The sequence below is a fragment of the Macrotis lagotis genome, chromosome 1 (genome assembly GCF_037893015.1).
Source record: "Macrotis lagotis isolate mMagLag1 chromosome 1, bilby.v1.9.chrom.fasta, whole genome shotgun sequence".
In the NCBI taxonomy this organism is placed as follows: Eukaryota; Metazoa; Chordata; class Mammalia; order Peramelemorphia; family Peramelidae; genus Macrotis; species Macrotis lagotis.
The window spans coordinates 757,090,928-757,116,595 of NC_133658.1; the positions used below are offsets into that span (position 1 = coordinate 757,090,928).

A 25,668-nucleotide genomic window follows, 5' to 3' on the forward strand; every position below is an offset into this window, starting at 1 on the left:
AAAGTGGAGGCAGAGCTGTTATTTTATGTAGAAGTCTCATAAGGCAAGCACTCACACCAAGGTCAAAAGAATTGGTATAAGGATACTCTGAAGGTTTCACTGAAGAAGTTTGGAATCAATTATGAGACTTTAGAGACTTTGGTATACAGCCACCCAGCATGGTGTACCTATCAAAGAAGATGCTATGCTTTGCAGTAGGCCAAAGGAAACATGAGAAGTGCAAATTTAGAGACATATGCAGTCCAAATTTTTATATGGACTATTTGTATCTGACCTGTGGGAGAGTCTTCCAAGTTCATATTGGTCTGCTCAACCACAATCAGACACACTGTACTTAAAGGTCATTTTGGTTCTCTTTTAGCATGAAGGACAACAATCAACCAAGCACTGTAAGGTAAAACTAAGTGCGAACATTATTGCTAGAAAGATAATGCTTGGACAAAACTGTACCAACTCTCACATATACTTCATTATAGGCATTTTTCTTTGTAAAAGTCTCTTAAGTCCCAAAGAAGTTTGGAAGGGATGCTTGAAATATGTTCCAAAATTACCAATACTGAAAAACTTTATTTCTCTGACTTTTTCTTCATCTTTATCTTGATTTCTCTTCTCTCTGTCTCTACTTCTCTATCTCTTTCTTGCTTTCTTTTTCTATGTCTGTCTTTGTCTATCTCTCCATTTTTCCTCGATCCTACCTCACTTTTTAAAAAATCTATTTGACTATCTCTCTCTGTTCTCTATCTCTTTGTCTTTATTTACCCTCTCTTGATCCCTTGGGTCTGCACTTTTCCACTTCTCCCATGTTTCAGCAGCAGAGGTCCATGGGCCCATTCTAACCTCTCTCTCTACAGGCCATGGCAGGAGAAACAAAGATGTGACTTTTCCATTTCATTACTTGTTTTCACCCCCTGACTTCTCCACATGCTTTCTCTAGGAAACAAACTCTAATATCAAAAGACATTGAAGTCAAGTCAAATCAACAAGTAGTGATTAAATTCATTCCATGTGCCAGGGACTATGATAAACACTGAGGACACAATAAAGTCAAAAATAGTTTCTGTCTTCAAGGAACTTAAAACCTAATGGAGAGAGAAATACGCAAATGAAGGGTGTATGTATACATGTATGTGGCTATATGTAAGTTATTTTATACTCTGTCTCAAAGTGAGTTTCAGAGAGATATGCATGGATATTTCTAGTGTCTCTACCGTCCTTCTCCAAGGAAAACTGATTCCTGCCAGGAAGGGAATAGAAGAATGGGGCCACAAGGCTGGTCATTGTGCTCTCTTCACAAAGAGATTAACTGACTAGAATTATCTCTCTTTCCCTCCTACATATTGTTATTATAAGTGAAATAATTTTAGATTCAAGCTGTGCTTTTGATTGATATCCTTTAATAGGAAAGAAGTGCCCCCAAGCTACATATCCAGAGGCTTAATTCTCTTCCCACCAAAAAGCAAATGTGATGTAATTGATCCTCTTTGAAAACAAAGGACAAACAATAATCTACTGCTGATGTCTAGCTATATGAAAAATAAATTGGAGATAATCTCAGAAGGAAACTAACATTAAGGAGAACCAAAAAAATCTATTTTAGCTGAGATTTGAAGGAATAAAGGGACTTATTCTGAGGAAAAAGGAGGAAGAGATTCACCAGCCAGTGAATTCACCAGCCCTTGAAAATGCACAGAATTGAGAGATGAAGTGTTGTGCAAAGAACAGCAAGGAAGCCAGAGTCTCTGAACCTCAGTCCACATTGGACTGCTTGAGATTAACAAATTTGTAGAAGAATCAATCTCTCTCTCCCCTCTCTCTAATTTTTAATGTTTGTCCTTAATTTTTCTTTTTTTTTTTTTTAGGTTTTTGCAAGGCAATGGGGTTAAGCGGCTTGCCCAAGACCACACAGCTATGTTCTTATTTTTTCAAAGAACACCATGACATCAGGGTGATGATGCCATGACAAGCACGTGAATTGAATTTGATTGAGGGAAATGCTGTGCTATGTCATCAGTCTCACTTTCTCCTCCAGAGTCATCTAGGTCCAATGGTCAGATATGAATCAGGATGACTGGAGATAGCCCTGAATGTGAGTCAATCAGGATTTCATGGTTTGCCCAGGATCACACAGTTAGTAAGTATCTGAGGTCAAATTTGAACTCAATCCTCCTGACTTTAGGGCTGGTGCGCTACCCTTTGTGCCATCTAGTTGCCCTCACACATTTTTTATTCATTCAGTATACATATATATGTATATATACATATATATGTATGTGTATATATATATATATATATATATATATATATGTATATATATATATGGCCAAAGGACAAAATTTAATTATTTAAACTGGACACAGTCCTATTGCTAAAGTTGGCAGCACTGGGTAATTTGGGATTGGGGAGGTGCAGGGCTTTGCATAGTCAATCCCACCTCACCAAGTCACCATGAAAATAAGGAGCAATCTGTGCTGAAGGAACCCTCCAACTATATAAGTATTGTAATTGGGGAGAACTTTAATTATGCAATTATCAACACAAAATATATTTTTAAAAAGAATATAGAAGGGGTGGCTAGGTGGCGTAGTGGATAAAGCACTGGCCCTAGAGTCAGGAGTACCTGAGTTCAAATCCGATCTCAGACACTTAATAATTACCTAGCTGTGTGGCCTTGGGCAAGCCACTTAACCCCGTTTGCCTTGCAAAAAAAAAAAAAGAATATAGGTCAGTAGTTGTTAATCTCTCAATTGTTTCATTAAGGTGATTCATGATTTTTTTCTATGCTCTTGGTATCTTGCCTTATCCAAAATATCTAGTAAAATAAATCCTAAATGCTTTCAAGATTATATTGCCTTCATTATGAGAATTCTTTTGGTTTATTTTTGATCTGAAATCACTACTCTTCCTTACTTGCCAACTTCTTAAATGTCATTTTAATTTACTTGTATAGTACATGAGGGACTGAAGTGTTGGGGTCCAAATCTGATGGATTCATTATCACAGATGATTAAAATAGATAGCTACAGAAATGCATACAAATTTGTTCCACTTTCCCTCTACTTTTTGTCTTCTTGCCAGTTTCATCTATGAATGCTCTGGGATGATGTGGCTCATTTGGGTCTTATGCCAAGCTTTCTGTGGACATATTTTTACTTTAACTGCTTTTTATTTTTTATGAAGTGATAATGGTTATAATTTTCTGCCTTCCTCCTCTGCAATGTTTTACAAGTGAGTTTGTACACTAAACTGATGTTGCCCTTGGCTGTTATTTTTCTTGCTCAGGCAAAGAGATTGAGTATTTGTGGTTGAAGGCAATTACTGGCCTCTGTTGGCCTCCTTGTCATGACGACTACTAATTTAACTACTGCAAGAAATGGTAATGGGACCAAAATTTTTGCTTTTTTTCATGTCCTAGTTTGGGGTTTTTTTTGCATTCTTTGAATAGGTCAGTCAGGTTGAAGTGGGTACTATTGTTGACAGTCTCTTCTCCATCCCTCTAATTTGATACTGATTTTGATCATTGCTCTAATTAGTCAATGTGTGCAAGAGCTGATTGTGACTCCCATTTCAGAATAACTGATCATTTCATGCCTGTGAAAATAGAGTAAGTTTCATTTTCATAATGTTATTTGGTGTTCACATTGTATAATACTGTTTACTTATTTTGAAAGAAATTGTTAATGAAAAAGTTATATGCTTTTTGAATAGTCTACTTACCTATGACAGCTTTCATTTTTTAAGTCTGATTCATATTTACCAACATATTTTTCATCATCCTTCCCTTGACTGACTTTTGTACTGAAGTTATCAAGTATATATTAACCTACTTTGGATGAGCTTATCAAATTCTTCAAAGAATTTCTTTACCTTTAAATCTTCTGCAATAGATTGTTGGCATATAACTGCAATTATCTTCATGGTTGTTCTTTTACAAATATTCATAATGAGAATTGTAAAAAGAGATAGACAAGTGTCTCTTGAAATATATTTCTCTTGACTTAGAACATGTAGTGAAGCCAACTCTTGTTATCTTTTTCCAGGGGGAACCTGTGAACTATCTTTCCATTTAGCTTTATCTATTTTCTATCTGCTGGTTCCATTTACTGTAAGATCATCAATATTGATCTGATTCATTTTTTTAGGTGTTTTTTTTTTTTGCAAGGCAAACGGGGTTAAGTGGCTTGCCCAAGGCCACACAGCTAGGTAATTATTAAGTGTCTGAGACCGGATTTGAACCCAGGTACTCCTGACTCCAGGGCTGGTGCTCTATTCACTGCACCACCTAGCCACCCTTGATCTGATTCATTTTTAACAGTATTGAGTCAACTTGTTGGTAATTGGAAATGTTGCACATTTAGAATATGTTCAATTATTATCCATGGATGATATAAAAACTGTAATTCTTAGGACACTCTCTGTCTACTTTTCTGCCATTCCATTAGTCAATTAACAAGTGCTGAGGAAAGAGGAAAAAGTCCCTTCTTTCAAAGAGTTTATATTGTTGTTATTATATTATGGTAAAAAAGGATGTTTTGTTATCTTTTGTTTTTATATTGACTCAATTTCTCCCTGCATCTCTCCCCTGGAATGGATAGAGTGCCTTATCTTTCTGAGTTCAAATCTAATCTCAGATATTTACTAGTTGTGTGACCCTGTGCAAGACACTTAACCCTGTTTGCATCAGTCCCTCAACAATAAGATTTCCTTCTGGAGAAGGAAATGGCAAGCCACTCCAGTATATCTGGCAAAGGTGTCATGAAGAGTTAGATATGACTGAAAAATGACTCAACAACAATCCCTCCCTTAATCTTTCTCAGAAAGCCATCCCTTACAACAAAGAATTTTAAATAAAAAAGGAAGAGAAAAAATTGACAAAACTGTTCAGTTTTTAAAAATCTAACATAACATGCAATACCTCATACCTATGAATTCCTCATCTCTATAAAGAAGTTAGAGAAGGTATTTTCTCATATTTCTTCTTTAAGGACAATTTTGTGGTTTATAATTTCATAACATTCATTTCTGAATGGTTTGTGGTTGTTTTCCCATTCATATTGTTGTAGCCATTGTATATTGTCTTTTTGGATAGGTTTACTTCACTTTGTATCAGTTTATTTTGGTCATTTTATGTTTCTAACTATAGTGTTCATCGTTTCATTCTATTCATATATAATGATTCATTTAATCATTTCCCAAATAGTGGACATCTACTTTGTTACTACATATATTTTTGTGGTGTCTACAGAGACAAATAAAAAGCTATGTACCATGCATTAATAGCAACATTGTGAGATAATTAACTATGATAGACTCATCTCATCTCAGTGGTTCGTGATTGAGGATAATTCTAAAAGACCTGTGATAGAAAATGCCATCTACAATCTGGGGAAAAACTATGGTGTCTGAATGCAGGACAAATCATACTATATTCACTTTTTAAAACTGCTTTTTATGTTTTTCTTTCTATCTCATGTTTTTTCCCTTTATTTCTGACTTTTCTTTCATACTATGACTAACATGAAAATATGTTAAACATGTACAACCTGGGGAGGGGAGGAAGAGAGAGTGGTAGAAAAAAATGTAAAACTCAAAAGCTTTCAAAAAGACAAATGTTGAAAACTATTTTTGCATGTAATTGGGAAAAATAAAATAACAGTTAAAAAAAGAAAAAAGCTATATTCCTATAAGACATATTTGATGGAATTCAATAAAACAGAAGAATGCTTTGGCAGAGGGGAGGTAGGAAGGATAGTGTGAGACCAGAAAAGGTCTCCTTAACATGTTGAGATTTGAATTGTCTTGAAGGAATCCCTGAAAACAAAGAAGTAGAGGGAAGGGGGCAGGACTTGCAAATACAGAGGACAGACAGTGCAAGGGCACAAAGATGCGAAATTAAGTGTCGTGTTAAAGAAACTGAAAGTAGTCTGGTATTAATGAGTCATAGAATACCTATGTTTAAGAAGGCTGGGGGAGGGGGAGAAGCTGCCTAGATTAGGAAGAACTTTAAATGACTAACAGAGAAGTTCACATTTGCTCCTAGAAGTCAGAGGGAGCCACTGAAATTTACTGAGCATTGAGAGAGAGAGAGAGAGAGAGAGAGAGAGAGAGAGAGAGAGAGAGAGAGAGAGAGAGAAGGCATAGAAATCAGTTAGAAAGCTATTGCTGTTGAGAGGCAATAAGACAATGAGACTGTATCTGTAGGACTGGAGAGATGAGAATGTGTACAATATATTGAAGGCAAAATAATGAGATATAGTAATAGATTGCTGATAGAGGGTAATAGAGAAAGGAGTTAAACATGGCACCCAAGTCATCAGCTTGGGTTACCAGGAGAATGATGATTTCCTCAACAGGATAGGTGGAAAGAGAGAAGAATGGAAAGATTTGGGAAGAAAGATAATGGGACATGTTGAGTTGGAAACATTTACAGAACATATTGTCTGAAATGTGTAATTAATGATGTATGATCACATCAGAAGATATTACTTCTTCCTTGGTTCTCTTCCTGTCTGACTGTTGTTGTTCATTCTCCTTTGCTAAATCTTCATCCATGACATGCTGCAGAGAAGTTTTTCTTAAGATTTTATTTTTGAGTTTTACAATTTTTCCCCTAATCTTATTTCCCTCCCCCACCCCACCCCCACAGAAGGCAATTTGTCAGTCTTTACATTGTTTCCATGGTATAAATTGATCCAAATTGAGTGTGATGAGAGAGAAATCATATCTTTAAGGAAGAAACATAAACTATAAGAGATAGCAAGGTCAGACAATAAGATATCAGGTTTTTTCCTAAATTTAAGGTAATAGTCCTTGGTCTCTGTTCAAACTCCACAGTTGTTTCTCTGGATACAGATGGTATTCTCCATTGCAGACAGCCCCAAATTGTCCCTGATTGTTGCACTGATGGAATGAGCAAGTCCATCAAGGTTGATCATTGCCCCCATGTTGCTGTTAGGGTGTACAGGGTTCCCCTGATTCTGCTTATCTCCCTCAGCATCAGTTCATGCAAAACTCTCCAGGCTTCCCTGAATTCCCATCCCTCCTGGTTTCTAATAGAACAGTAGTGTTCCATGACATACATATACCACAGTTTGCTAAGCCATTCCCCAATTGAAGGACAATTACTTAATTTCCAATTCTTTGCCACCACAAGCAGGCTGCTAATGAATATTTTTGTACAAGTGATGTTTTCACCCTTTTTCATCATCTCTTCAGGGTATAGACCCAGTAGTGGTATTGCTGGATCAAAGGGTATGCACATTTTTGTTGCCCTTTGGGTGTAGTTCCAAATTTTTCTCCAGAAAGGTTGGATGAGTTCACAGCTCCACCAACAATATAATAGTGTCCTAAATTTCCCACAACCCTTCCAACAATGATCATTATCCTTTCTGGTCATATTGGCCAGTCTGAGAGGTGTGAGGTAGTACCTCAGAGAAGCTTTAATTTGCATTTCTCTAATAAGTAATGATTTAGAGCAATTTTTCATATGACTATGGATTGCTTTGATCTCCTCATCTGTAAATTGCCTTTGCATATCCTTTGACCATTTGTCAATTGGGGAATGGCTTAGTTTTTTTTTTTTGAAAATTTGACTCAGTTCTCTGTATGCAGAGAAGTTTAAAAGGATTAGAAATGAGAAAAGTCCATTAAATTTGGTGATTAAGAATTTTTTTTTAATCTTGGAGAGTTCAATGAGGTTGAAAGTCAGATTGAACTAAATTTAGAAGAAAGTGAGAGGAAAGGAAATGGAAGTGACAATTATATAAGGGTACTTCAAGGGGGTTAGCCAGGATAATAAGGAATGACTGTGGGGCAGTGCTCTTTTTTTTAAAAAAAAAGAATGGAAGGAAAATGGGCATATGCATAAGCCTTAAGGAAAGAGTCAATTGATAGAGATTTCAAATAAGAGAGAGAAAGAGCAAGGATGATGCACTAAAGAGGTCAGAAGAGGATAGGAGCAAGAGAACATATAAGAGAGAAGGTCTGGTTTTGCCAAGGGCCATCTGAATTTGAGACTGGAGAAGAGGAAATTGGGAAATGTCTGAGTGGTGTGAGATGAGTAGAAAGGGAGTAAAGTGGGGAGCTCTCCATGTATAGCCTCATTTTTTTCATTGAAATATGAGGTGATATTATTGGTTTAGAAGTGGGTTAGGGTATGTAATAGAAGGATTTAGGAGAGGTGAGGTTTGGAACAGTTGTTGCAGAGAGGTGGAAGGACAATCCATTAGGGAGGAGTAGAATGTTTCCCTTGCTGCAGTGAGGGCATAGTTGAGAATAGGTAACATACATTTGTAGTGAAATGAATAATTTTGTAATTTCTTCTATCTCTGGTCAGCAGCATGTGAATAGGAGAGAAGGAGGCAAACAATGGGAATAATCTACACTTGAATTTTGTCGGGGAGAGATGAGTGATAAGACCAGTTGGCAATGGATTTAATAATAGAGGGAAGGATGTAATGTAAAATTGATTTGGTTCATCAGGGTTTGAGACAGGGGAGGAGAAGAATATTGATAGTATAGTAGTAATGGCCTGAGAAAGAAAAGAGGGATGGAAGGAATGAATGTCCTAGTGAGTACAAAGAATAGTGTTAGGGATTATATGACAGTGGGAAAGAGGGAATGATGAAAGATCAGATAAAAGATTTTTGCAGTTACTAAAAAAAAGAAGTGGAACCCATGTGGGTGATGGCAAGATCAAGGCTATAACCATCTCTGTGTGTAGCTGAGGTGGAATAGAAGCTGCACAGGATCAAAAGACATTTTTTCCCTTTGTTTCATGGTTGCCAAAATCAGTCTACTGAAGATGAACTTGTCCATATTTGTGAAGTAAAGGGAATAATCATTTATATAGTATGTACTGTATGGCAGTTAACAAATATTCTCTGGTGTGACATATGATCTTCAAACTAACCTGACAAGTGCTAGTTATGATAACCATTTTATAGTTGAGGAAAATGAGGCAGATAGAGGCTTAGTGTATTTATTGTCCCACCAATTGCTCCACTTAAAAGGTTCTCAGACAGAGGACTTGACCTGACATTTCAAGTCTTTTATAAACAGCAGAACCTGACAGAGTTGAGGCATTATTATGCTGGCTTATTATGCTGAATTATACAGGATTACTTTCACACCATAACAAAACTTTGTGAAGATGGTGGTATAAAGAATTCTGGGTTTAGAGTCACGAGAGCTTGGTCAAGATCCTGGCTTTGATTTTCGTTGATTCAGATGCTCTCTGTTATCATGATCAAATCACCTTACTTCTGAGAATGTTTCCTTATTTATAAAATTATAAAAATAACATCTGCATTATCTTTCCACAGTATTGTTATATGGAAAACATTTTATAAATATTAAAGTATTAGTTATTATTACAATTACTATTATCATTATGGGATCCTTTGCTGAACAGCTGACTCTTGTTCTAATGGAGGGATTTTTAATTTGGGGTTTGTGAACCCTTTTTAAAAATATTTTTAATAACTATGTTTCAATGGAATGTTTCCTTTGTCTTATTTTATGCTAACAACATTATTCTGAGAAGGTTCCTTAGTTTTCATTAGGTTTCACCAGGCTTCATCAGCCAAAGGGTTCCATGTCATACAAAAGATTAAGAATCCCATTCTCCATGTGTAATGTATCATAGAAAGGCTGATCTGCCCTTAGGGAGGTCTTCTTTCATTGTCCTCCCGAATCCTCTTAAATTAACTGAAATCTTGCTTCTCGGCTTTTTCATTTTTACCTGAAGCTTGGGGTTTTAAAGTCTGACTCTTTAATATGAATTGTTCGTTGTGCTTTGAGGGGAGGGAACCAAAATCCATTTGATCTAGCCTCTTTACCCACTAGATTTTATGTAGATGTGTGTGTGTGTGTGTGTGTGTGTGTGTGTGTGTGTGTGTGTCCTAGCCTTTATCCACTAGATGATGGTTGACATAGATCAGAGAGGGGTGTGTGTGTGTGTGTGTCCTAGCCTTTCCCCACCAGATACCGTTGTGCACACACGAGCGTGCGCGTGTGCGCGTGTGTTCACAGCTCGCTTTGGGGCCCACCCCCAGGCCGCGGAGGGGCTGCGTGGGCGGGCAGAGCTACCGGGCCACGGTGGTGCCCGCGCTCACGCGGGGCCAGGCCGAGGGGCAGCGGCGGGGGCAGCGCCCTCGAACACTCTAGGGTCGGCGCAGTGTGTGTGTGTGGGGGGGGGGGGGCGCGTGCGCGCGAGCCGCGCGGCCCCGAGGAGCCGAGGACACCGAGGTCGGCGGGCCGCGCCGCGCCGCGCGCTCCCGGGAGCCGGCGCCCGCTACGGAGAGGGGCTGCGGCCGGGCTCGCGCGCGCGCTCCGGAAGGCCCGGGTGCGCGCCGGGGGCGCGCCGGGGGCGGGCAGGGCCGGGCGGGGGCGGAGGAGCCGGCGGTGCCGCTGGGGGGACTCGCGGCTGGGCTGGTCCGCTCCGGCCGCCGCGGCCCGTGGATGGAGGTGCGCGGCCGAGCCCGGGATCCGCCTCCCTCCTCCGGGAGCCTCGCAGGTGCCGTCGCCGCGGGCAGGGGCGCTGGGGGGCGGGCGGGGGGCGCCTGGGGCGGGGCCGGCTGCTCGGCTTCCCGGGGGGCCCTGCCCCGGAGCTGCGGCGGGGGGCTGTGGCTGGCGTGGGCCGCGCGCGTGTGTTGTGCGGTGTGAGTGCACGCGTGTGTGAGTGTGCGTGTACGGGGGCGCGAGGAGACGGGACGCCCCCTCGCAGGGGCGGCGTGGGCGCCGCAGACCTCGTCTCCCCCCCGGCGCTGAGGAGGGGTCGGCGGGGCCTCGCGCGGGTCTCAGTCTCTGGTGCCGCCCCGCGTCCGCCCGAAGCCCGCGCCGTCGCGTGGGGATGAGCGTCCGGGTCCGAGCAGGAGGGAGCGGGAGGCGGGCCGGGGCCGGGGCCGGGGCCGGGGCTGGAGCCGGGCCCCGCAGGAGGGAGCGGGAGGCGGGCCGGGGCCGGGGCCGGAGCCGGGCCCCGCAGGAGGGAGCGGGAGGCGGGCCGGGGCCGGGGCCGGGGCTGGGCCCCGCAGGAGGCGGGCCGGGGCCGGGGCCGGAGCCGGGCCCCGCAGGAGGGAGCGGGAGGCGGGCCGGGGCCGGGGCCGGAGCCGGGCCCCGCAGGAGGGAGCGGGAGGCGGGCCGGGGCCGGGGCCGGGGCTGGGCCCCGCAGGAGGCGGGCCGGGGCCGGGGCCGGAGCCGGGCCCCGCAGGAGGGAGCGGGAGGCGGGCCGGGGCCGGGCCGGGCCGGGCCGGGGCCGGGGCCGGCGGGGGCGGGGCGGGCTGCAGGGCTGCGGCAGAGCCGGCGGGGCCGGAGCTGCCCGGGCCCCCGGGAGGACGCCCCGCGCCGCCGCTCGGCCGCTCGGCCCCGGGCCGCGGCGCCCCGGCAGGGCTGCAGGAACGAGCCCGCTTAGCTCTCCTCGCTAAATCTCTGAAGAGCTGTGCCGGACACGATGTCCTGGTGCATGAGGGACAGCCTCAGGGAGTCGAGACGAAATAACGTGCCAAAGGCTGTGCCTAGCGGCCTCCTCCCCGGCGGAGGACGAGGCGGTGCCAGATACAGCCCGTATGCCCTTGTGCGGCATGTGCTGGCATCTCCACTTGTCACTAGGCAGGGAGCACCCGGCGGTGCGGCCATCACGCTCCTCTCCCACCCCAGGACCCCGGGAGGGTGGAAGGTGGGACAGATGAGCAGAGAAAAAAGAATGTCTCAAGTCATGGAACAAAGCCTGCCCCAAAACACAGTTTTTAAAGTTCTTTTATATGGGGCGAGGGAGGTGAGGTAGCGGGAAGGAGAGGAAGATGGCCATCTTTCTTCCTACTGTTCATCCTTTATTTTTGTTTTGGGAAATATAGGGAAGAAGGAGGAAGTGCTATTACTCATTAACTGTAGCTTGGGTTGGGAAGAGCGTTGAGGTGAGCTCTGAATGCAGAGGAAGTAAATCTCTGCAGATCGCAAGTGGGAAGTGGTCCTAGGATTCCAGATAACACAAAGCTGGGGGTGCACTGTGTATGTGTAGGGGGGCGGTTCGGTTAGAAACAAAGCAAAGATGGCTGAGGGAAGGTTTGGTTGTTGAGGAAGAGTATTCCGCATGACAGGCTGGCATGCGAGCCCAAAGGTCCAACAACGAAGCAGTGGCAGAAAGAGAGGAGAGACAGAAAACACTGAATCCTTGCTTTCTGCTCTGGCACCAAGGCCTTCCTGCATGCATTAGACCCATTTTGTGTACTTCAGAATTGTGTGGTATGGTGGAAAGAAGTGTGGGAAGAGCCCTGGATTTGGAGCCAAGAGACCTAGATTTGAATCTAAAGTTGGGCCCTTGGCCATTTAACATTTTTTATTAATGACTTGGAGAAAGGCTTAGATGGTGAGCTTATCAAATTTGCAGGTGGCAAAACTAATACACTGGATGTGTTAGGGTTCAACAGTGTCTTGCTTAAACAAAGATGAGCCAAACCTAAAAATTTGGGGATTCTAGATACAACCTTAAAAATACAAACTGAGGGAACTATAGTTAAACAGAAATAATTAAAGTAGGAAGATTCCAGATGGCAGGCTAGGAGTTTCTTCCCCACCCTCCCCTCTTACCCCTACTACTCAGCATCCTGCATAAATATCAGCCTTTCTGGAGGGGTCTCTGTACCTCTGTATCTTTTCCTCAGCAGAGACTATGGTTGGGGTCACTTACTCTAGGCACATTTTGTGCTACTTGCCCTGAGCATAAAAATTCCTAGTTGCTATCAAACTTACATTAAATTTACAGGCTTAATAGCTGCCTTTAAGAATCTGAGGGATTAGGGGGCAGCTAGGTGGCGCAGTGGATAAAACACCAGCTCTGGAGTCAGGAGTATCTGGGTTCAAATCCAGTCTCAAACACTTAATAATTACTTAGCTGTGCGGCCTTGGTCAAGGCACTTTAACCCCATTTGCCTTGCAAAAACCTAAAAAAAAAAACAAAAAACAAGAATCTGAGGGATTACTTTTTTTTTTTGACTGCAGAGTTGTTCAAAAGAGGAATGGGTTGCTCCCAGCAGATGGTGGCTTCCCCCTTACTGGGGGTGGCTTGATGAGGACTTCAAAGGTTTGCTAATATAAGAGTTTTGTTCAGGTGTGGTCTAGACTAAATGTCCTCCTAGGCCTTTTCCAGCTCTGAGATTGTGATTCTGTGACTTATACATACTAGCACTGCAACTACAGGAAAATCACTTGAACTATCTGTAATGAATGTTTATCTGTAAAATGGAGATATTTGTACTACCCACTTCACAGGATTGCTATGAGTAAAGAGCTTTGTAAATCTTACCAGATGTATTACATATAAATGGCATGGTGGATAGAGCCCTTAAGAGTGAGGAACAGGGGTGGCTAGGTGGCACAGTAGATAGAACACTGGCCCTGGAGTCAGAAGTACCTGAGTTCAAATCCTGTCTCAGACACTTAATAATTACCTAGCTGTGTGGCCTTGGGCAAGCCACTTAACCCCATTTGCCTTGTAAAGAAAAAAAAAAGGGTGAGGAAGAACTGAGTTTTAATCCTGTGTCACATTTATTAGCTGTGTGAGCCTGGGCAAGTCATTTAACCTCTGGTCTGTTTCAGTTTCCTCAATTGTAAAATGGAGATAATGATAACAGCCCCCTTTCAGGGGTGAAGGTAAAATGAGATTATAATAGTAAAGTATTTTGTAAACCAATATGGCATTATGATTATTATTGATGTTATTGCTATACAGGAATATCCAACTCCAAACTTGTGTTCACTAAGACATCAAAAATATATTACAGCTTGAGTTAATGAAAGCAGTTATAGATGATACTACCTTTTAAAAACCTAGGGTTTGGGGATAGATTTTTTTCTTCATAACTTTTCAGATGAGTTAATTTTCTTCTCTGGAACCTACTTTGGGTAGCAATGGTTTAGCCTCAGTTTAGCATTCCAGTCTAGCTACTTGAAACTAAACCCCAGACCTAGATGTTAGAGTAGGTAGTTTTGCTAGTCTACTAGGGACCCTTCTTTTAAATTCTGGCATTTTCCTAGTATAGATTTAAAGAAAATGTGAATACTTGGAACTCTAGCTGGTTAACTTTTTGAATGGTTTCAGCTCTCTAGAATAGAACCAAAATCCACAGGGAAGTGACTATAGGAATTTAAAAGAATAGGAGCTCCTTAGTGGGAAAAAAAACTAACATCAATTTGGCATTAATTAATTCAACAAAATTTTATGGAACATAATTGTGTGCCTTACATGAAGAATAAAGTATTAATCAGGATGGGAGCTGGAAATCACTCCTTCCATTCCATTTCTAAAAGATGTAGATTTTCTTCCATAAAATCTTCCCAACTCAGGAAATCTCTTCCCTTTGAACTTTTATCGCATTTGTTGTCTGTCACACTTTTTAAATTTTTTTTTTATTTAAGAGTGACTTGCCCAAGGTCATACAGCTAGGCACTTTTAAGTGAGATCAGACCAAACCCAAGTCCTCCTGACTAAAGAGTTGGTGCTCTATCCACTGCGCCACCTAGCTGCCCCTATATCACACTTTTGATACTAATCTTAAGACAATTTTGTGACATCTATATTGAACAGTTATTTAAATCTTGTATTACTAGTTATCTTTTTACTTATTTGTGCTATGTCTCCCATTAAATTGTAAACTTCTTAAGAACAGGAATTTTTCACACAGTATTTTTCACATAGTAGGCCATTGTTAATTGCTTGAGGTTCAGGAGGTAGTAGGATTATGCCATTGTCTTAGGACCTTTTTAGCATTATCTCTACCCTAGTCAGGCCATATCTGGAATCTGTTGTTCAGTTATGGGAGCCATATTTTTAGGAAGGATATTGATAATTTAGAGTGTAACCAGGGGAAGGTATTTAGATACCACAATTGAGAGGATGGTAAAGATGGGAGCCTCAAACAGAAATGTGGAGAAATTGGAATGAATTATAGATTCACAAGTAATGGAGAATGTAACCCATTAACTTCTCTTCTTGTGCTTCTCTAAGCTGTTTTCTCATATATACATAATATACAAGGGATCCACACAACATACAGGGCTCCTTCTCTAGGAATTTTAACTTTATAGGGATATGAGTGTAGCAGACAGGTCCCTTATTCTTATTCTATGCTGAGTTCACCTCCTTTCGCAGTTATTCATCTTTTGGATTTCTTTTAACTTATTTTTGCTCATAAGTCATGGGAAATATGCCACAGCCCATCCTATGTTCACTATTGATCTTTGGGTAACCCACCATTTTGATACTTCAGAGACTGTGATGTTTTCAGAGTTGTCATAATATCACTCAAGGAATGGTGCAAAGAGCCACCATAAAACTTTTTACTTTTGACCAAAAAGTGAATTGAGTCTATAAATAGTTATGAATTCAGGTTTATTAAATCTTGGATGAGAAGTATAATGTAGTTAGTAGGATTAGGTTCGAATATTGGCTCTAGAACTCACTATCTATGTAAGTTTAGACAAGTTACTAAACTTCTGTGGACCTAAGTAGATCAATCTTACTGACTGAACTAGATAACCAAAGGTGCCATCCAGAGCTCAGTTTAAGATCTTATGATTATCTAGTTAAATTGTTTAATTTACAGATAAGAAAACTAAGGCCAAGAGAAATTTGTCTAAGGTCACATCTTCAGATTTATGAATTTTAAACAGAACTATGATTGAGAATTCAGGTTTTAGAATTCTTCATCTTATGTGATTTAGAATTCAGATGTTCTTCAATTCCAGGATTCTTCTCTTTTTTGAATAAACCTTAATTTGTAGACTGAAGCATTAATGCACCATGCATATTATTGTTTCCATGTCTGCCTTCTGAAAAAATACCCATTGAACTCTCTGATTCTCTAAATTCCACCTGTTTTTCCTTCAGGGATCAGCTTAATTCCTACTTCTATGAAGTTTTTCTTGACTTGATTTAGTCTATACTTTTTCTGGATTATGCTCTTTTATTTCAATTCAGCAAATATTTATTAAATATTTAGTATGTTTGAGGTACTATAATAGACATGGGGACACAAAAACAATAAAAATTTCTCACCTCAAGGAGGTTGTATTCTACAATATGAACACATAAATTAGTTTGAGGTAGTTTGAGATGGGAAAAAGTACTAAAAACTGGGCAGGATCAGGTTTCATATAGGAGGTAGTATCTCAGTTGATACTTGAAAGAAAGAAGAGGTAAGAGCATTTAAAGTATCAAGAATTGCCTGTAGGAAGCATGGAAACATAAAATGGAATGCTAAGCTAATGACTAACAAAGCAAAAAAGGTCATAGGATTGGGGCAGCTAGGTGGCACAATGAATAGAGCACCGGCTCTGGAGTCAGGAGTACCTGAGTTCAAATTTGGCCTCAGATACTTAATAATAACCTAGCTGTGAGACCTTGGGCAAGTCACTTAACCCCCTCTGCCTTTCAAAAAAAATGTCATAGGATCTTAGAAATAAAAATGGAAGGAACCTTAGAGAATATCTAGTCCAAGGGGCATGGAACATAAGGTTCATGAAATATTTGGCCTGGCACTGCCATGGCAATTGCAGGCAAGCCTTGAAATTCAATAAATCTAGGAGCTTTCTAGGGATTAATTAATTAAATTTTTGATCAAATATAGCAGGCTAATTTTTAAATTGATAATTTTATATGGTCTACAAATGATTTTAAAAATATCCAAATGGTCCTTGACAGAAAAAAAAAGTTCTCCACCCCGTTCTAGTTCAATCCATCATTCTACAAGACAGGAACTGAGGCCTAGAGAGGTTGAGTAATCTTTCTATGTGTTTGTCTCTCCAATTAGTCTATAATTTCATTGAAAGCAAAGATTTGTTTTCTTAGAAGCAGAACTTTATAAAAAAATCTTAGAATTTTTTTTTTGAGGCAGGGTTAAGTAGCATGCCCAAGGTCGTATAGCTTGTAAATACATGTCTGAAGACAAATTTGAACTCAGGTCCTCCTGACTCCAGGGTAAGTGCTCTATCCATTGTACTTCCTAGTGCCCTACCTTAGGTCTTCTAATCTAATTTCTTTGTTTTACATTTAAAGAAATAGGAGTGGAAAGGAACTATGTAACTTGCTAAAAATATTGCAGATAGTTGGTGTCAGACCTGCCATTAGCTTCCAGGCCAAATACATTACCTCCATACTTCTTTCTCCACAGATTGCCTAGTGTTTTGTATAAAGTAGGTGTTCAGTAAATCTTGTTGATGATAATGATATCGACTTAATCCTGGGAAAGATTATCTATGTGGTTCTTCTTACAACAGCATCATGTGGTGGCATTGACATGCCAATTTATGATTATAAAGTACTTTGTATACATTTTCTTATTTAATCTTCACCACAACCATGGGAAGTAGGTAGTGCAGGTTAATTAACTCTGCTTAATAGATGATGAAACTTGGGCTCAGAGACATTAAAAAAACTTATTTAAGAACATAGGAGTTGGTGCTTCAAGAAACCTTAACTATCATCCAGTCCAACCCCCTGATTTCGCAGCTGAGAAAATGATGTCCAGAGTGGTTAAAGATTTTTCTAAGCAGCAAAACTGGGATTCAAACCCATATCTTTTGGGGTAAAATTTAGTACTCTTTCCATGACTTAACAACTGCCACACCTGTCCTTGACTTTGGCTATATAGAGCTATATAGAGTTCTATAGAAGCCTCTGTGAACAAAGCATATGGTTGTTCATGAATTTGCTTAGCTCTTCTGTAGGGCTGTGATTGCAGTCATATATACCCAAATAAACTACTTACTATGGAAACACATGTGTAGACCATTTATGGATTTGATTGTCATTCTGTGTTGTAGCAGAGGAATTTGAGTATGTGAAGAGTTTGAGTTTGTTATGATAAAAATCTGTTATGTGTGTGCTGCTTAATTCAATTAAACAAATTTATTGAACATGTTTTTAAGTATTGAGTATGTGTAATGCATTGTGCTAGGGTAGAGGAGAAAGATAAATGAAAAACTCCCAGTAGAAGAAAGAGGTGCCTGCAAATAATTGATTAGAATTAACTGGTTATACTGTGACTATAGGGACATAGGAGAGGTCAAGACAGATCAGGGAAGACTTGTGGAAGAACTACTTGAGCTTCCTTAAATAAAGAAAAGGATTTCAATAGGTATATTCGTGGAGCGAGTTTGCTCCAGACATAGAAGATGGCATATGTAAATGCACAAAGGTGGGAGCCACAATGAGTAAACAATTGCTAGAAAGAAATGTAGGAAACAACTTGTCAAGGGCTTTGAATAATAAGCTAAAGGAACCGAATATTTTATTTGCCAGGGAACAATATTCTTCCTCTTTCCTACCTCCACACCTCCCTCAATAAAAAAAAAGAAAAAGAAAAACAAAATCCTTATATAAATATGCATTACTGGGGGTGGCTACGTGGTGCACTGGATAGAGCACTGGCCTTGGAGTCAGGAGTACCTGGGTTCAAATCCAACCTCAGACACTTAATAATAATTACCTAGCTGTGTGGCCTTGGGCAAGCCACTTAACCCCATGGCCTTGCAAAATCTAAAAAAAAAAAAGTGCATTACTTGAGTTTCTGTGGAAAGAAAGAATATACCAGAGAGTTTCCTAGGACACTATTACAATAGTTCATGATAGAAGTAATGAGAGACTGAAATAGGGTGCCAAGAGTGGGAGTGGAAAGGAGGAGGTATGAAAGTAGAATTGGAAGAACTTGGCAGCTGATTATTGGGTGTTTTAGATGTAGAGGAAATAGTCAAAGATGGCATACATAAAGCTTCTCACACATGATAATAAGACAGAGTGAAACATAGCAAGTGCTTCATGAGTGGTATTGAAAATACTACTTTAGCAAAGTAAAGATACAGGGGTATTTACAAAGTCCTTGCCTGGATATGATTATGGAAGACTTTTATGGGAAAATTATGGATTTGATTAGACTGCCTCCCTACTGATTGATGGAATCATCAGTTAAAAGCAAACTCAAGAAATTATTTAATCTTTCTCTCATATTGGAGTTATTTGCAAATTCCAATATAAGAAGTACCCTAAATATATATGACATCTAGAATATACAGAATGTTCAAAAGATGGGTGTTTTCTCCAAGACTATTTGCAGATGGATGTTGATAATGCTCTAAATATTCCTTAGCAGAACATAGAGGCCAATTCTGGTTCATACTTCTTTTTTTTCAATTTCCAGATAAGGTCAACGTGAAAGCTGCTCTTGACCTAAACCTGCACAAGATGGAGGCCCCATTGGTGAGCCTAGATGAAGAATTTGAGGACTTGAGACCCTGTTATTCAGAGGATAGGGATGAGAAATCTCAGGGTTTCTATAGCTCATCTCCCCACCACCTAGAAGACCCCTCTCTCTCTGAGCTAGAGAATTTCTCTTCTGAAATTATTAGCTTCAAGTCCATGGAAGATCTTGTAAATGAATTTGATGAGAAGCTTAATGTCTGCTTTCGCAACTATAATGCCAAGACTGAGAACCTGGCCCCCGTGAAGAACCAGTTGCAGATCCAGGAGGAGGAAGAGAATCTGCAGGATGAGGAGTAAGAAATCTTACCATATCTTCCTATCCTTCTCTGTAATGAGATTATTATCTGAAATCTAGACACATTGCACCATGACTTTCAGAATTCCAAAACCATCTTCTTAGAAATTATGCACCTCTTTTCCCTTCCTTCCCAAATTTATTGTGATGAAAGAAGGTTGGTCATTTATGATTATTTATTTTTCTGGAGAAGCAGCAGTGTTATGAATATTCTTAAGATAATCAAGGCCCATTAGAAAAAGAAGACCAATCCTGGAATGTTGTCAGGAAAATAATAAAAACAAAATGATTGGATAGGCAGAGTATTTTATGAAACAGGTATTAAAGCCTTAGAGCTATCAAAGAAAGAGAGGATTTGTTGAATTTGTTAATAAGAGGAGGTAATGGAAATAGGGAAAAAAGCTCCCAGTAAAGAAAAAAGAAAATCTTTGTTTTCTTAAAATCATTCAAGAAAAAATGGTAAGTCATGAGATAGAGTAAAGGGAAATGAAAAGTCCTAGTTTTTCTCTTTTCTGTGACTTTAAGTGGGAAGAATAGACTGCATAGACTGCAGGGTGAGTAGATAGGTCACATGGAACAGAAGTTGGGGAAATTAATTACATAGTAATATTTCAAACATAATTGGCCCACAAGATGATGCTGCTGCTGCTGCTGCTAATGATGTTTGTCCTTCATTCTCAAAGACTTTGACATTAGGGAGGTGATGTCATGACAGATATATGAATTGGATTTGAGTGAGGGGATGCTATACTGGGTCACCAGTCTCAACTTTCTCCTCCAGAGCCATCTGGGTCCAGAGGCCAGATATGAATCAGGACAACTGGAGATGGCCTTGAATGAGAGGTAGTCAGGGTTAAATGACTTGCTCATGGTCACACCACTAGTAAATGTCTAAGGTTGGATTTGAACTCCCATCCTCCTGACTCCAAGGCCAGTACTCTATCCACTGCATCATCTAGCTGCCCTTCAATTGGCCCACATACTATTTGCTTAAATGGTAAAGCCCACCTAACAGATAGTATCAGTAAACTAATTACAGTATTCTGAGGATAGAGTGCTAGACCAGGTGATAGGAAGATCTGAGTTCAAATATGACCTAAAAAAAAAAAACCTCAGGCAAGTCATTTAACCTCTGTTTGACTCAGCTTCTTCATTTATAAAAGAGGTATAATAATTATACTTAACCTCCCAGGGGTGTTATGGGGATCAAATGAAATAACCATTGTAAAATGTTCAACATCTGGCACATAAGCAATGTTAGCTTTAATCATCCTTGTCATCATTCTCATATCCAGGCCTATAAGAAGTTTCCCCATACCTTCCCATTTTAGTGAATATCACTAAATCTGAGCCTGAAAAAGTGCAGTACTTTAAACTGTGTCTTTTTAAAATTAAAATTCTTGCCCACACACAGATTTTCTTAGGCCTTTAGCTCGTGATAATTTACCTGATTTCTCTAAATGAGAAGAATGACTGTGGGCTTTATTATTATTATTAAGAATTTCTCCACTCCAGTGCACCAGGCAATGAACTAGAAACACAAAAAGACATGAATCATAATACTTGCAATGTGACCTTGGGCAAGTCACTTAACCTTAGTTAACTGCCTAGGGTCTTTGGGTGTGAAGTCTTTACAACATAATCTTGGTGAAGCAGATCCAGGAACCTGTAAAGAATTTGACTTTTGATTTCACCAAGACTGCTCTGAAAATAATAGAATTTGCCAGTTTTTTCTCATTTCCAACAACAAATTCTTCCTTTTTTCTAGAGCTTTATCTGCTCTTATTCTTCTCTCTAGTCTGCCCACATTAACAGAGGTCAAGTAATGTTCATTAGTGGGAATGGGAAGCTATTATCCTTCTCCTGCTTCTCCTGCCTCCCCTGCCTCATTGATTTCTTCATCCAAGAGACTGAAGATCAAATAGCCCAACAGAAGCTGAAGCATGATTTGGGGGTACAGTACATTTGAAGGAAAGAGGGCACCAAGAAGCTAATAGTGTCATTTCACAGACATTCAGTTTCTAACCAAAATGTTCTCAGGAAAGCTGAATCAAAACTCTAGTGTACCTTTACAGTATAAAATAAGAACAATTAAATACTAGATGACATTTTATAGACATCTCTGGCTATCTAGGATATAAAATGTTCCCAAATAACAAAGGCAAGCCTTTTCCCATTCTTCACCTCTCTGAGTGAAGACTGGCTGTTGTCATGGCAATCTCTGGATAGATTCAGTATTTAGGGAGATGAATTGAGTATCTCTGAGCAGAACTTCAGACACAGAACCAAGTAACTGGAACCAAAGGACAAGTCAATGAGGTGCCTTTGTCTTTTGGCAAGTAATTCCCTTGAAGAGAACATAAGACAGAAGCAAACTCAGGGATAACTATTAGAACTGATTTTAGAAACTTGCATTGGAAAAGATCTGGGAAATGAACTTTCTAATAATAATTAATGTTAATAATTGCAACTAGCATTTATATATCACTTTAAGATTTACCAAGTTTTCTTCAATAACAAAGAACAAGAACTAACCAAGATTTGCCAAGTACTTTGTTTACCTTATGTGATCCTTGCAAAAAGTGAGGAAATAGTTGCTATTATTATGCCCATTTACAAATGAGGAAACTGAGGCTTCAAAAAACTTCTTTTCTGCCATATAATCAGTAGGAAGGGGAGTATTCTGATAATATATTAGTGCAGCTCATTAAAAATTCTGAAGAAACAACTCTCCCACCTCATCCCATTTCTAGAGGGGTTGAGAAGCTTGAAACAATGACTACCGACACATAGATGTCTACTTCTTGCTTACATGTAATTCTTGGGTTAAAGATTTCAACTTGTCAGTCAGGACAGTGGTACCATTTTGAATGTTGGTACCAGTTTATAGTTAAGCTATGATTTAGAAGAACATACTGCTACTGGTCATTAGCCACAGGACTGGAAGATTATCTGCTATGGGGAATCCTGGATTAAGGGACCCTTTCTGTCTCACCTCATTTATATCCTTAGGAGAATTAGTTATCTATTTACAGGTTTGGTTTTCCCATGGGCCTGGTGAAAATAAAATCTTCAGGGAATAGGAAACCTTAAAAAGTAATTTTAAGGCATTCATTTATTTGTTCATTTGAGGAACATTTATTGACTATTTCCTGTGGGATAAGTCAATATCCTTACCCTTTTTAGTTTACTTTACAGTAGTGGATGAAAGACCAACATAGTTACATATCAGTAAATATATGTACTCAAATTGTAATATGACAGTATTGGCATGACATTACCAATAATTGTTGATGCTCATTGAATTCTAACATGATTTCAAGAATCCAGACAGAGGATACTGTCTATACCTGGGAAGTCATTCTTACAAATCAAGAAGGATAGGTGCCCCAGGACTCATCCCAACGGATGTTTTTGGGGACTAAATTAGTGTCATTGTAGGAGTTCTACAAAGCTTCTTGCCACACTTGGCAGGTTGGTGAAATTTCCTAGAAGTGGACAGGAAAGTGGTCTCTGTGTTACTGCCTTAGAATCCATACATATCTCCTTTCTGGGGACTTCCCCCACCCTCTTTAGATACATCCCATTTTTCCCTATCCTTAGACTATACACATACTAATACAAAGACAAAATACCTTTAAAATAAGCTTTCTTTCATGCTTAAGGTACCTGCTGGTCTAAAGAGCAATTAGAATAAGCCTTAGGTAATAGGATAAAAGTAATGGTTCAACTGAGGGCATTTGCTTAATCTTTGTTTTCCATAAGTGGTACAGTTTATAGATGCTAAATAATGTATTATAAGAGAATGTTCAAGGTTCTCCTTTCCCCAAAACAATGCTAAAGTGCCCCATTCCTTCTCTAGAGAACTCAGCTCCACCCTCCATCTGAAGCTACCTTTTAATCTGGATAACTCCTCTTTCAGAAGCCCAGCCCATAATGTGATAGAAAGCCTCTCAAGGGAGAAAAATACTTCCAGCTCCCTCTTTCACAAAAAAAGCTTTGTACTTCTTCCTCTTGGCCTCTTATAGTTGGCCTTCCTCCTGCCTCTCTCCCCTCCCATCCCCCACCTTTCAAATCCTCTATTATTACTGCTGCTTACTGCCTAATATACTATTATTTTTTCTTCCTCAGTAACCCTCACTCACTGTACTCACCTGACAAAAAGGCTTTTGCCCTGCCTTTAATAATGCAATTCTCTCTGGGACTCCAGGGTAGTGTCTGGGTGTGTAGCATAAGGAACCCTAGGTTAAAAGGGTTAGAGCATAGGTTTACCAGCTGCATACCTGGCTTTTCCTGCACATACAGAATTCTAGGGTTTTGATTTGATAATTTAAAACTACCTTCTGGAACCACTAATATATTCATGTAAGGTAGATTTGAGGGGGGAAAATGATGTGGTTGATTAGGAAGCCCTTGAAAGATTCAAAAATTATTTTTTAAAATTATTTTTAGCTCAGCAGAATCTAAGACCCAAATGAGAACAGGTAGGGGGAGAGAGGAAGAGAGTAGGATGGGAAGAATAACAGTATGAAAGAGGAAAACCTGGCTGAACAAAAATCTAAAAAAGATAGAAGTAGTGAGACATGATTAGGAGGGGAGGGCTTAGAAAGCATTATTGAAAGGCCAGAAATTGGAGAAGGAAGGCAGCTGAGTAAAGCCTCAGGAAGGAGAAACACTCCCCAAAGGATTTGAGAGCTCTCTTGGCTACCCTTCTAAGGAGGTGAACATTTTCAAGGTGAAGTGAAAGTTGATTTGGTGTAATAAAGGTCTCTCATCTTCCTTCCTGCCCAGAATAGGAACAAAAGATTTCTGCCTTTTATGAACTTGACTAGATTTCATTGTTTTTTTTTTTTCTTGCACTTCCTATAGGGAAGAAACTGAACTGTGTATTGCGCTCTACAAACTTGGTTCTTGTACAACCCAAATAACAATTCATATATATATATATACATATATATATATATGTATATATATATGTATGTATGTATATGTATATATATATATATATATATGTTTAGAAATTAGAATTTAGAGAAGGAGCTAGAGGGTATTGCTGACTTTAAAAATTCTGTTGGATTAGGGGCGGCTAGGTGGTACTGTGGATAGAGCACTGGCCCTGGAGTCAGGAGTACCTGAGTTCAAATCCGGCCTCAGACACTTAATAATTACCTAGCTGTGTGGCCTTGGGCAAGCCACTTGACCCCATTGCCTTGCAAAAACTAAAAAAAAAAAAAAAAATTCTGTTGGATGGCCTAGAATGTGATTCTGATGTATGAGTGAGGAAGCCAGGGTCAAGTCTGCTTGTAGAAGTACTTTTAGCATAGTAGCATTATCTGTCCTGGAATGTTAATATAACTCAGATTTAAACTCATACAGGATTAATGCAACTGAACAAGGACTGATAGAGAGTAGAAGATTGTCATTCTGATAACATTAAGAATTTCTTTCCGAAATCCTTCTGAATAACTGTCTAATGAGTATTTTTTTAATTAAAGATTTTATTTATTTTGAGTTTTACAATTTTTTCCCCTAATCTTACTTCCCTCTCCCCACCCCCCCACCCCCACAAAAAGCAATTTGGCAGTCTTTACCTTGTTTCCATGTTGTACATCTAATGAGTATTTGATGAGTTGGTCTCTGGAACAGCTTTCTTGTAATGGCAGCAATATAAAAATAAATGGATGTCCTAAGCACTGTCATTATATTGTTTTATTTTCTGAGCTGATGCTTTTTTTTTTAATAATGGTGGACTATATACACTAGGAAGAACTCTTTGTATATTATGAATGTATATGATTACTGTTTTGCATCTCACAATATCACATGTTTGTGCTGCAATTTTTTCTTTGTCCTAGTTTTTGCGTTGGTTTTTTTTTTTGTATACACTAGCACATTTTTAAATGTTTGGATTCAGTATTCTGCATATGTATCTGCAGTTGTGTATATGGCCCACTTTGTGCTTTGAAGTCTTCCACTGTTAAAAGGCAGGCATTTTATAGGCATGCCTTTCAGTGTTAAATGAAGTATTATCTATGCAAATGTTTTTGTATATATAGCATTTAAAATATTTTACACGTGGTTACATGTACTCTTGTGAGTTCAGGCTAGGTAACAGTTTTGTAGT

At 39.8% G+C, this 25,668-nt stretch overlaps 1 protein-coding gene across 3 annotated transcripts in view; it reads left to right on the forward strand.

Annotated features, from left to right (window-relative positions):
* The window catches only part of FEZ1 (fasciculation and elongation protein zeta 1), an 87,235-nt gene that overhangs the window by 37,409 nt on the left and 24,158 nt on the right, over positions 1 to 25,668 (forward strand). For 2 of the 3 annotated variants that reach the window (XM_074216403.1, XM_074216404.1), the window contains exon 2: positions 19,188 to 19,542. In XM_074216403.1, coding sequence (XP_074072504.1) covers positions 19,188 to 19,542 — 355 coding nt within the window. Of the gene's footprint in view, positions 1 to 10,407; positions 10,514 to 19,187; positions 19,543 to 25,668 lie in introns of those variants that run through there. The other variant, XM_074216402.1, reaches the window with a different exon arrangement.